Raw genomic sequence first — 12,566 nt, forward strand, 5'->3', positions numbered from 1 at the left:
ATGTTGTCGTGTCAACTGGGAGAAACGGGGTTTTAGGTTCTCTCTTGTCGATTCTGAGGATTCTGATTGGCTTGCATGGCTTTATCCTTCTCCCTACACTGCCGCCCATAGGTTTGGCATAGTTATAAAGGCGCTCGACGGCGTATTTATGCGGGTTGTGTGCACGATGTTATTATTGAAAACGGAGGGGGGGAAATATTCGTTTCTCTAAATACCCGGCTATGTGTAAATGTGGCCTTAATCATGATGGTGGCTCTGTGATGCTCTGGGGCTGCTTTGCATCCTCTGGCACTGGAAATCTGCAGCAAAATTTATTAATTTTTGTATATCAGGAAATCCTAGGAGAAAACGTCATGCCGTCAGTGAGGTTGCAGCACGCAAACGCTTAAAAACATCATTGCTCATGAGGAATAACAGCAAAAGGGTGTTCTATTAAAGGGATAGTTCACTTTAAAATTAAAATTCTGTCATCATTTACTCACCCTCAAGTTGTTTCAAACCTGTATTAATTTATTTCTTCTGCTGAACACAAAGAAAGATATTTTGAAGAATGTCAGTAACCAAACAGTAGTCTGTACCCATTGACATCCATAGTAGGAAAAAAAAATACTATGGAAGTCAATGGGTACAGACTACTGTTTGGTTACTAACATTCTTCAAAATATCTTTCTTTGTGTTCAGCAGAAGAAATAAATTAATACAGGTTTGAAACAACTTGAGGGTGAGTAAATGATGACAGAATTTTAATTTTAAAGTGAACTATCCCTTTAAGTACTAAAGATGCTTGCCATGAAGGGGTTGAATAATTTTGAGACTGCAGAAGTCATTAAAGGTGCATTTTCAGTTGAATTTGGGGAAACCATTCGAACCATTTGTTGTGTTGAGCTATTTCAATTAATTTGGTTTGATTTGTTAATTGCAAACAGCTGAAAGTCTGTACATTTTTTCAATAAATCTGATTTGCAACGGGGGTTGAATAATTTTGACTACAACTGTACAGTTACTACGCCTTTTACTTGCGACAGTATAGTTCTTTCATGACTCTCAGGATAGTTTTTAAAACATTTTATTAATGTAAATTAAATGTACATTTGGTCTTGGCAGAATAGAGTGGTGATGTTGCTGCAGAGCAAGTACAGAACATAAAATGAATGGAAACTAGAGAGAGGGAGACCCCCGTAGCAGATGCAGGCAGGTGGTGCTGGGGAGGCGGAGGACTAGAATGTGAATTTGCATAGCACGCAGATTGCATTCTTTTGGAATTGGAATTATAAAGGGTAGTAATATATTCAGTATGTGAAATTGTTTGTCTGTGGAAGTTACATTGAAACAACCAATCAGAAATCGAATAGAGTTTCATGGCTGAACTTTTCATTTAAACTGTTTAGTGTAACTAAGTAACATGCTTTTTCATTGAAAATATCAATAATGCTTCACTAAAAATAAAGGATCCGAAAAGGGGTTTTCACAGATATGCAATATAGAAGAACCATTTTTTGGTTCCCCAAAGACATTTTCAGTGAAAGATTCTTAAAAGAACAATTTTTTTCTCTTATTGTAAAGAAAATTTTAATAATCTAAAGAACCCATTTCCACTCTAAAGAACCTTTTGCAATGGAAAGGTTCCATGGATTCTAAAGGTTCTTCATGGAACCTTAAATGCCAAAAAAATTAACTTTATTTTTAAAGGCCAATTCACACCGCACAGACAAATGCCAACAAACAAGTTTGAATTTTATGAAAAAAACTGTCATGTTCACACTTCCCCAACAGACACAGACAAATGCTGATTGAACATGTTCAGTCAGGTGAAAACAAACCCCGACCAACGGCAACAGGCACGGACAGGGGTAACACTGATCCTACAAAACCCAACAAACGTGTTTGTCTGTGCATTATGAATTGGCCTTAAGAGTGTATAGATGGAACAAGTAGACATGATCATCTAAATGAACCTCTATCTCTCTTTTGTTGAAAACTTTGATTCTGGTTCACCATAAACTGTCCTCTTTTATATGTACACTTACAAGACTGATTCATTCCACTGAATCGGTTCATCCTAGTTCTCTCTCATATGTGGCACTGGAAAAGTTTAAATGTATTATTTTTAATTATAATCATATTTTGATTTATTAAAGTTTTTTGCTTGTCAGGCTTTAACTATATATATAGCCTATATATATATATACTAATCTGTTTAAATCAGTTTGACCCATATCATAAATCTGATTGTACATGGAACATTCTGCCACGTCTCTGACACGTGAATGCCAGTCACTAGCATTACATTTGTTTAGCAACGGTCCCTTGCGGGTTCCAAGACGCTCTGGACCACGTAAAGGGCAGCTGCTAGATATCATCCAGCAGACTGGATGTGCCCGGCCAAGTCTGGATTGCATGATCACGTAGTCTCTCAATGCACCATGGCATGGGCAAGAGCTGATCCAGCCAAACATTTAGAAACTGATTTATGCTTTTATGAGTCCCTTTATGATTTATGATGGTTTTATCGTCATGCCCGTCTGTCACGGTTGCATATCCCTGATAAAACAGTTTGAGCACATCAAAAAGGAAATCTTGTTTAAGCAAATTTAATAGAATTTATGTGTGTATATATATATATACATAAATTATGTTTATATAATACATGTGTGTGTATATGTATACACACACACACACACACACACACACACAATATAAACACAAACTTTTAAGTTAGATGAGATTAATACTTGCTTTGACAGCACTATCATAAGCTAGATAACGTTTTTTCCGCAACATAATAACCTTTACATTTTCTAGTATACACGTATGTGGATCCTGTAAATATGCTCTCTGGGTGGATGAAACGACATAAATGCCTTTTAAAATGTTTTTCTATCCATGCTACATGTTTGTTCAAGCCTCAAAATGACATTTTAAGACAACTGCAAATCCCTTATTTAGTTGCTAGTTTATGCATCATGCAGATTAGTTCCTTTGACGGCCTGGCAGTTTGCGCATCTCACGCTGACCTATTTCACATGAATGGTCAGATCGTTGTACTACATTTGGTCTGACATACCATAATGCCCCTCTGTAGCTACAGCAGCCATTTTGATATTTAATATATACGGCGATTCTCGCATTTTCTTTGCTTTTGTCTATTCTTTGTTTCCATCCACCTACATTACCTCAAAGGATGGGTGTCACCATGATTGTGGCTTTGGCGGTTAGATAATTGTATTGTTCATGGTTGTGAACGTTTAGTACAAGATGAAAAACACAACTTTGGTTAAGAAAGGTGAGAGGGTTTTCAAAATCAGAGTCAATATCCAATCACAAAGGATAAAGTCAGGAATATAAAATGCATGATAGGGAAATGCAAAAATAATACATTATTTAACACTTAAACATTACCCCAGGTTTCAGACAAGGCTTAAGCCTAGTCCCAGACTAAAAACCCATATTTGAGCAGTTTTAACTGAAAGCAACTTGCACATATCTTAAAACATATCAGTACCATTGTTTTGTCTCAAGATGCACACCAGTAATGTTTTCCTTTTCAAAGACATGCTACCTATGTCCTAATTGAATTAAGGCCTGTGAAACCAGGCCTACATCTTGAGATGCGATTCAATTTCAAACACTCACAACAGGAGAACTGAAGATTAAAACAGTCTTAATTTACATTGCTAATTATCTTAAAAAAGGTCATGAACTGATAAGCTCAATGAGACATTTTATATGGGTCTAATACACTTTGAACCAATACGAATTATGTCATGTCTCAAGGAACTGTCTGCATTAGCAATTAGGCTACAACACTGGTTTTAAATGTATTTTAAGAAGCAAAACATTGAGAAAAATAAATAAAAATACTTTGGCCAAAAAGGATTGTCACTAATACATTAATTTAGTTATAAACTTGTCTGACTGACTTCTGTAGAAAGTGAGACATACTTTGGGCATGTCCATATAAATTAAAAGTCAATAAGGAAAAACTGTTGGTTTACACTCCTTTTGGAAATTTGAGCTGCAGAATTTACCACCCCTTCAAGACGTTACAAACGAGAACACCTTTAATGGAATCAAGCTCAAACCTGCCTTTGCAAAACAGTCGTCACACAATGCAACTCTTACGAAACCAGATTAGCAGACACTCACTAACTCCATTCAGGATTAGATATTTAACCCAGCCCGCTGGTAAGTGTTGGCATCTTATTGCACTTGAGAAGCCATGCAATTCTCCAGAGGAAGACAATTTAAGTTAATACTTTATTTATAAGTCACTATATTACAGAACAGCACAATATAAAACTTAATCTTTTAGAACAAAAAAACAAAACAAAACCAGTGGCATTACAGACTCAAATGGGTCCTGTTCAAAAGGAAACAATGCATGACAAGCACACATACTTGAACAGCACAAGTGGGAAATGAAGACAGAAGGCACGCCATGACACATGGACAAGTGCACAAGAGCAGCATTAATGCATAAAAACCCCCTCATTAAAAGGCAAATTGGCTAATATGAAGAACTGAATTGCCAGCATTCACATTCTTCTACAGCTTCAAAATGACAATGTCAAGGGCTTTCTGACTTGGCATACAGAGATTTAAAAAACAAAACCCAAAACTAGTTGGAACAGATTCACGCTGCTGAAATGGTCAGTAAAAAAAACAAAAAAACTACTCATAGCCCTTTAACTTCCAGTGGAAACATCCTGAAAGCACCAGAGACTGCCAAAACAAGCAACGTGACAACTAATTTGGGTAAAAAACCCTTTTGATGGCAGAGGGGAATCTAGAGCCCTTTAGGTCCACTGCTGCGCAGTCACTTCCCAGTCCAACAGTTCGTGAATTGTCCATCATTAGATGTTAACGAGTCAATCCTATCGCAAAAGGCTACCTCCGCCAATTTCTCTCTTGTAACGACTTGTGAGATGGTCAGCCTGGACCGTGAGCTTGGACAGAACGGCAAACAGTCCATGGAGGTGATAGTGGAACTGGCCCTCCAGGTCGGAGCCCTCCTCCGCGGCTCCTCCGTTCACCTGTGGCGGCTCTTCTTGCTTCACTGCCATCTCTAGAAAGCTGGCACCACCACCCATCTCCCTCTTCAGCAGGCCCCATTCCATGTCGTTCTTAAGGGACTTCACCAGCAGGTAGTGCTCATACATATCCCTCTGTTTGCTGGGGAAAGGGGGGTCGTTGTTGTTGTGGCTAACAGATGCTTGGCTGTCCTGGTCCTCCAGAGGCACGTCCCGCAGTAAGCTTGGCACCATGATGGTCTCGTCCATGTTGTTGGCAGCGGCAATGAACCGGTTCATGACGTTGAGCAGTGAGTGCTTGTTGCAGTGTGTGTCGTTGCTGAGCTGCATCATGGCAAAGCTGAAATTAAAAGGTGAAACATTCAGAACTTCAAAACGAATTGCGATGCACGAAGTGTACAATAGGCTATAATCTCTTACAACTAAAAGCATTATAGCCTACATCGAGTGAGAAACTGATTATTTTACGTCATAAAGTTACGGCATGACATTGTCCCTGACATGTCAGTATTGCGCATTACATGCTCTAAAACAGTCAAAATAAAGCAGTTTATTGTAGTTTAACCACGGGCCCTAGTTCCGTTTTTTGCAGCCATGATGATGCAGCTCGAAATATGAAATGTATTTTGCATTTATTTTAAACACGAATTCATTTACGTTTCAGTAGAAAAGCGTTAAAACGTTCGAATAAAGCGCGATTTAAATGAAACCAACTCCGCGTATTTTCACCAGAGAACCACGCAGACAGATTCAGAGCGACCATTTCGTTCCGGGTTTAAGCGGTTCAAGTGAGTCATTGTAAAATAGCCATCTAAAATGAACGATTCGTAGTCGTACTCTAAAAAAATATTAGTTTTAGTTCCTCGCGTCGCTAGTGCAGATGGACATATTGCATTTATATTGCATTGACATTGTAATATTTGTTCTAATATTAAACCGGTAGTACAGAACGTAACACTACTAAAGAATCTTGCATTTCAAATTTAACGTTACAGGAAACAAGCACCGCTTCACCGACCTTGCAATAACACGCAATACATCTAAAAAAGGATTTAGATGCAAGTGACTTACCTGATTGAAACCTGGTAATTTTCTGTGATAGCCCAATAATAAACTACAAAAGACTGACGAGGTTGCCGACGCTTTATATCGTTCCAATTGAGAAGAAAGTTCCCTTCTTCTGTGGGTGCAGGAGGAGACCGACAAACTTATACTGTTGACGTCAGGCGGGGAAGCGTCATGTCCAATGATGCAAGTGATTGACAGGGCATCGGACCAATCAAGCGCCTGCTTTTGAGCCGCATCCAAGTTTGTCGTTATCTTTTATCTTCTTTTAAAAAATACAATTTCTACAACAGTAGTTGTGTTTTCATTAATAGTCATAGTAATAGCTACAACCATTTCTTTATATTAAAGTCTTCCTCTGTTCTGAACCATGTATGCAGAGTAAAGGTGTATAAATAAACCGATAGCGCCATCTGGTGGCTCTGTGTCTGAAGTCTATGCGCATATAAAAACAGTTTATTATTCCTATGCATTTTACAGTTTGCAAAAATGAAAAATAAAACAAACACACGAAAAGGCTGTTAAAAATGTTGTCTTACAAAGATATAAATATCTATAGTCTTTGACGTAAACGTGCTCAAAAATAAATCCATATGCTGACAAAGCACAGAGGGTGGTTTATCTGACTTATGCTCACAAATTAATGAGCATGAATATGCTGACATAAGAGAAAAGAATAATAGTTTCAAACATAATCTGGATGATACATCACCTTACTTTCCTTACAAATGCAAGGGTGCTTTAAATACTTTTCAACCCTGGCATGGATCATTTTGATAGTTGTAGCCTTTTATGTACATGTTAAATATTGTTACCTGATCAACCAGAACGACAACAGATTTCACATTTCACAGAGAAAGTTAAAGAGACACTATACATTTTCTGTTCAGCACGTTACAGCCATGACTTTCAACAACCTTATAATAAACACTATCACTGCTACATTAATAAAGACAGCAAAGAAATTGCAAATAACCACATAATTTTCAAAGCAGCAATACAAATTGAAATGGACATACCGTACATGTATTAAAACTAGTTCTTGAAAATGAACTGGTGATGATAAACAAAACTCCATATGAAACATGTGAAGTGGATAATACCTTAATGACCCAAATTTTTCAAAATATCCTTTGTGGAAAATGTTGAACTTTAAGGTTGTATGCAAGAAAAGTTACAAATGTTTTTACTAGATGCAAAGTTTTAGCATGTTAATACCAATGGAACAAAAGTCAAGGTGTACAATACACAGTTTACTTCATAACTGACTGCGTGTTCCTGGTTTAACACTGGCTTAAAACATTATGCACTTTCTACAAACTTCTGTATATCTAAATCACTATTACATTGTCATTTACACTCGGGCAAAACAAATGCAAAACGATCTTATCCCTTTGGAATGGGTTATTTTTCCCTTCAATGTAATTACCAACAAGAAATATTCTTTAAAAAGCAGTCAGAAATCCTATAAAATGAAATGTTTAGCTAAGGCACACATACAAAACACTGAAACTAAATGGTTTCCCTTTGTGTCATGTTCAGCCCTCTGTGATCTGCAGATGATACCCTGTAAACAGACAGAAGTGAGAATAAGAACCCCTAGATAATAACCTAGTAATGCATTTTGTTCAATAATAATAATTACTAAAAAGACATGTAAAAAAACACAAAATTGTGGCATTTAAAAAAGAACACCCTACAGGGAAGAGTAAGAAAATGTACCCGTGGAAGAGAATCGCTACACCATCTCATATTGGTTGTTGGTGATATAGCGAGACAGGCAGCATGCCAAGAATATCCCAATGAGCTGAGGAATTGAATGGCACATAAAAGACATCATTAGGTGCATTACAAACCAGAAACATTAAAAAAAAATAACTGGGCTTGACGAGTACCTGGAAGAATGCAATTCCAAAAGAAATTCCAGCAATAATACCAAGATTGGCCTCCATCGTTGTAGTCATCAGAGCGAAGCAGCCCTAACAAGAGGAGGATTTTTTTTAAATTCCAGAATTGCAAATAAGGCTTATGATTTTCTTGATTTAGGAGTATTGAGAAACAGTTCTTACCCGTTGATAGACCACTAATGCAGCTCTTTTAGGATCCATTAGTTCATCAGATGTACAGTTTACACCAGCAGTCACATTACAGCAGCTTTTGGGGATGCCATTGTTTTTGAAGTATTCAGTCTTTTCCCAGCTGGTGTAGTTCTTCTCTCCACAGCATTGCAGCTACAAAGAACAAAATATTGAATTACGCTCCTCAAAACATTTAAGCAGATTAGTGAAGTTTTATGTAGTCCTGATGTTTTGTATGAATCTGGTATCAGTCAGATGGGACCAATCCAAATTCAATACTGTGCATAATGGTTGTTGTTACTGTTTTGGTTGCAAGTATTTTTAAAGCACCATAAATGTGCCCAAAACTTTTTCATTATGGTATTATGATGACACAATTATGACTAAAAAAAGTGAGGTTTGCTTTAAAAGCATCATCATGAGCCCAGATTCAGAATGCGCAAAAGTGCTTTTGTGCCGCTCTGCATTGAAGACTTTCATGTGTAGCCCATAATAAATTATTTTTATAGTGTGTGCATTCATGTAGTAATAACTATCACAAATATATTGTTCATAGGATTTCATGCATGTAGCACAAATAGTAATTTGAAATTGTAGTTCTTCTTTTAAATTAAGATTTTTACCAGATGTAAAAATTTAAACTCACAATCACTTAATTTTTATTTTACAAGATTATTGCTGGATATAAGATTTTCACTGGAACAACAAACAATAAGCTTAAAAAACAAACCAGATACAGCTTTAGGGTTTATTTCAAATCCCATTAAAAACCTGTTTCTATTGTGAACTATGTTTTGTTATTATGACTTTATATCTCACACACACACACACACACACACACACACACACACACACACACACACACACACACACACACACACACACACACACACACACACACACACACACACACACACACACACACACACACACACACAGTATCCATATCATGAAAAAGTGGTATCAAACAATTCCTAATTTTGTATTGCTTAATAATACATGCTTACTGTTCTCTGGATCCTGTCCAGATCTTCAGTGTCTTTACCAGTGTAGGTTGATTCAGCACGTTTATAGCCATCTTTAAGCACTGCTTTAATCTAAAAAGAGTACAAACATTAGTTGGCTGTAGACAACAGATGGCATATGAATATAAAGGTAAAAAAGAGAAAGAAAATTACCTCATGTCTGAAAATAAAGCCGGATATACCTGCCACTATTTCAGCTAAGAACACAAGAATCAGGAACATAGCATACTACAAGAGGAGGGAGAAAGGGAACATGCTTAAAAACAATTAACAATAATGTTGATTAAAAACACAATGCACTTTCAATAAATAGGAGACAAAATACAGCCTGAATGTCTACAAATATTCAGATCTTTCAGAAAAATGTCAATTGTCAAACTAAATACGCCGTTTTAATTTCTATTCATTTTATACGAGGCTTGACATTTTTGCAACTCTTTTTACCAAAGTTAAACAGACAAAACCATAATTATACATAATATATATAAACAATGAATTAAGATGTCACTCAGTAGGGCTAGCTAGTCTGGGACTAAATGTTGATCTGCACCATAGACTGTAAAACATTTTTTTTGGTCTGCACACATCCGGAAAAGTGAAGCCAAAAACATTTTGATCGCCCCCTGGTGGTTGGCTGCAATATAGGTCATAAACCTAGACCTCTCCATGTCATTGAATGAGACAAAAAAAATAACAAATTTTTTTCTCAAAAGACTGTTTCTGTCATTTTAGGTAGTATCAGGCTGACGCATGTTCAAGTGTTCGTTTTAGTGAGTAATATTATAAAAAACGGGTGTAACATGATTTACAGCTGTGCTTGTGATTGAATCTGTGGGAGGGGGAGTATGTGCGGGACCTTGATACCAGGATCACTACTGCGCAGACGCAGGCTCCAAATGATGTAATCAGTGCAACATGGCAACGGATATTTATGGAATGTTTTGGCTTTATTTTTCTATAGTGGAAGGAAGTGGAAAAAAGTCACCTATCTTTTTCTTTTCTTCAGTCTATGGTCTGCAGTAATAAACAAAGAAAAACTTTTTCTTTTTTTTTAAACAGGTTTGTTGGTTGAAATTACCATTTTTAGGGGACATTACATGCATTTTTCTTGAAAGGTCAATTTTATGTCATATAATAGGATTATCACTTAAGCCATCAAAGTGTACCCTATGTGCTCCAACAACTTTTTTTCCCAAATTTATGAAACTTGTTTTATTTATTTTAGAACGTACCAGCTTTAGCATCCATGGACTTCCACGGCAGGTCGCGAAGCAACCGAACAATCCGAAGATAATGATGATGGCTCCGGTCCCAATGAGGACATATGGTGCATTAGTGCCCTTGTCTGAACTCAGCAGGAGGTCGAACTCCAAATTAACCTTTCCCCATACTCCAACAGCCAACAGGATCACTCCTGTGAACTACAAACAAAGTTAAAAACTCAGACATATTCAAAACGTGTTTATAGATTTGCCTGAGGGATTACGGCACCGTGTCTTGCCCATCCTGATTCTTGATAACACCCTTGCAACCTTGTAATTTCAGCTTCAAAACTCAGACAGTTTAGAGAGAATTAAATAAAAACAGGGAATGTTCAAGATCCCTGATAACTGTTGTTAGCAAATAAGCCTAGACCTATTTAGAAACTGGTCAAAATAAATAAAAACCAATAAAAGGAAAATTTTCTTGGGTAGTGCTTTTCTTCTTTATAAAAATCATGATGTTGGTGTTTAATATCTTAATGTCACATAGAGCTTGACTATAGTTATACATTTTGCGACCATATAAACAATCAAGCAGTTGAGATGTGCCATACATTGCGTTATGTATATATATTGTGTGTGTGTGTGTGTGAATAAAGTTGGATACTTTTATACCCAACCTTATATATAGAGCTGTGTGATAATATAGTTTACATTTTGTGATTATAATCAATCAAGCAATTGAGATTTGTTAGTATATAGTTGCTTAACGTGAATATACTTTATGTATGTGGATAAAGTATAGTTTTAAAATAATGCATATAAAAAACGGGGTTACATTTTCGACCATAGGCAACTGATTGCGTCTTAGACTATTACTTTTCTTTATCCACTTTCCTTTCTCAGCAGGGGTTATTAAACATGACCATCTGTCCCCTGCCTGCTGAAAATCACTGTGAATAGCAGCAATAAATAGTCGAGATACAAAAGCAGCATCGGACTTCGCATCCATTTGGGACACGTTTTAGGAAATATTATTTATATCAGTTTCCTTATTGAATGTTTGAATAGATCAATATATTTGAACATCGATCAAAACAGCTGTGACTTCTACGTTACTTCCCAAAGTACAAAAAGGCAAAAAAGTTTTAAAGGTCTTCCTCTGAAATAAATTATAACTTGTATGCAAAAAAAACAAACATTTTACTCTATACTTTTGATATATAAAATGTAAAATGCAGGCAAAACATAAAATGTATCGACACATCTTAAACAAGCCGGTAAACAATAAAAGGTCGTCGACGGGATTTATGCAAAGTCTTTTGCTAAGCAGAAGTAAATAACTAATTAATGGCATTGTTTTTGTAAAAGGAAACCGTATCTAGTTAAAATCTAAATTAGGATCAAACTACGTGTTAGTTGGCTGAGCCCATTGTTCAGAGTGAGTTAGCTGTGCAGATGTAGCCTCAAGCTAATGCAAAGCTGATGAGAACAAAAACAAACTCACCCAGAAAATCAGACTGTACGAGATGAGAAATGTCTTCAGACACGTTATCACGGGTTTGGTTTGCAAACGTTCGGATGGAGGGGACATTTCTGCTTTTGTTTTCCCAGCGGATCTGGCTGGCGACAGGATTTTTCGATGGAGAGTGCTGGAGGAAAAGTTGCGGATTGGGGTACGAGACTGCGAGTTGGTAAAGTTTTGTTTAGGAACTGAAGGGCGATGGTGCTGTGGAGTCTTTTCCCGACAGGAAGTCCCGATACCAAGATAAAAGACTGGGATCTAGTCTGGGAAAGCTATAAATATAACATAAAAATGGACATAAGTTACATATAAAATATAAAAAATGGCAGATTTTTTCCCCCTCCGTTTAAATGAATTCTGATAAAACTTAAACACTTTGAAATTTGAAATGCGTATTAACTAAAAGCCTAATAGCACATCTTTCAACAAAATTAATTGGTTAGCCAATTAATTCGATTTTGAATAACTGCAGTGGATTTTGTTGAAAAATGTGCTTCTACAAAGTACAAAACTTCTCTAAAGGGTTCATGCAGGCTATTCATGCAGTAGGCTAAACTAAAAAAAAGGCTCTTTAACAAGTTTCAATGATTTTATTGATTAAAAGTTAATTCTCCCACTGGTTAAAGTTGGGCTTAAATTCA

The 12,566-nt window shown here is 36.6% G+C and overlaps 2 protein-coding genes across 2 annotated transcripts; both read right to left on the reverse strand.

Annotated features, from left to right (window-relative positions):
• Nucleotides 1–4,188: 4,188 nt before the first annotated feature.
• mid1ip1l (MID1 interacting protein 1, like) lies at nt 4,189–6,462 on the reverse strand. Its single transcript, XM_079630841.1, has 2 exons — nt 6,102–6,462; nt 4,189–5,370 (listed from the first exon to the last, which is right to left on the reverse strand). Exon 2 carries the CDS (start codon nt 5,361–5,363, stop codon nt 4,875–4,877), a length of 489 nt encoding a protein of 162 aa, XP_079486967.1. The 5' UTR covers nt 5,364–5,370; nt 6,102–6,462; the 3' UTR covers nt 4,189–4,874.
• A 150-nt stretch (nt 6,463–6,612) lies between these two features.
• On the reverse strand, nt 6,613–12,490 carry tspan6 (tetraspanin 6). The gene is made up of 8 exons (XM_079630840.1): nt 11,908–12,490; nt 10,431–10,619; nt 9,352–9,426; nt 9,181–9,270; nt 8,165–8,326; nt 7,991–8,074; nt 7,818–7,902; nt 6,613–7,662 (listed from the first exon to the last, which is right to left on the reverse strand). Exons 1-7 carry the CDS (start codon nt 11,992–11,994, stop codon nt 7,834–7,836), a joined length of 756 nt encoding a protein of 251 aa, XP_079486966.1. The 5' UTR covers nt 11,995–12,490; the 3' UTR covers nt 6,613–7,662; nt 7,818–7,833.
• Nucleotides 12,491–12,566: the final 76 nt, after the last annotated feature.

Source organism: Phoxinus phoxinus (genome assembly GCF_949152265.1).
Source record: "Phoxinus phoxinus genome assembly, chromosome: 12".
Taxonomy (NCBI): Eukaryota; Metazoa; Chordata; class Actinopteri; order Cypriniformes; family Leuciscidae; genus Phoxinus; species Phoxinus phoxinus.

What these genes read in the sequence shown, in the direction of transcription:
- tspan6 (XM_079630840.1), bottom strand. Translation starts at nt 11,994, where the DNA reads ATGTCCCCTCCATCCGAACGTTTGCAAACCAAACCCGTGATAACGTGT. An exon ending in CGTACAGTCTGATTTTCTGG is followed by an intron (nt 10,620 to 11,907) that starts GTGAGTTTGTTT and finishes CTTTGTTTGTAG; the next exon opens with TTCACAGGAGTGATCCTGTT. An exon ending in TGGACAGGATCCAGAGAACA is followed by an intron (nt 8,327 to 9,180) that starts GTAAGCATGTAT and finishes TGTTCTTTGTAG; the next exon opens with CTGCAATGCTGTGGAGAGAA.
- mid1ip1l (XM_079630841.1), bottom strand. Translation starts at nt 5,363, where the DNA reads ATGATGCAGCTCAGCAACGACACACACTGCAACAAGCACTCACTGCTC.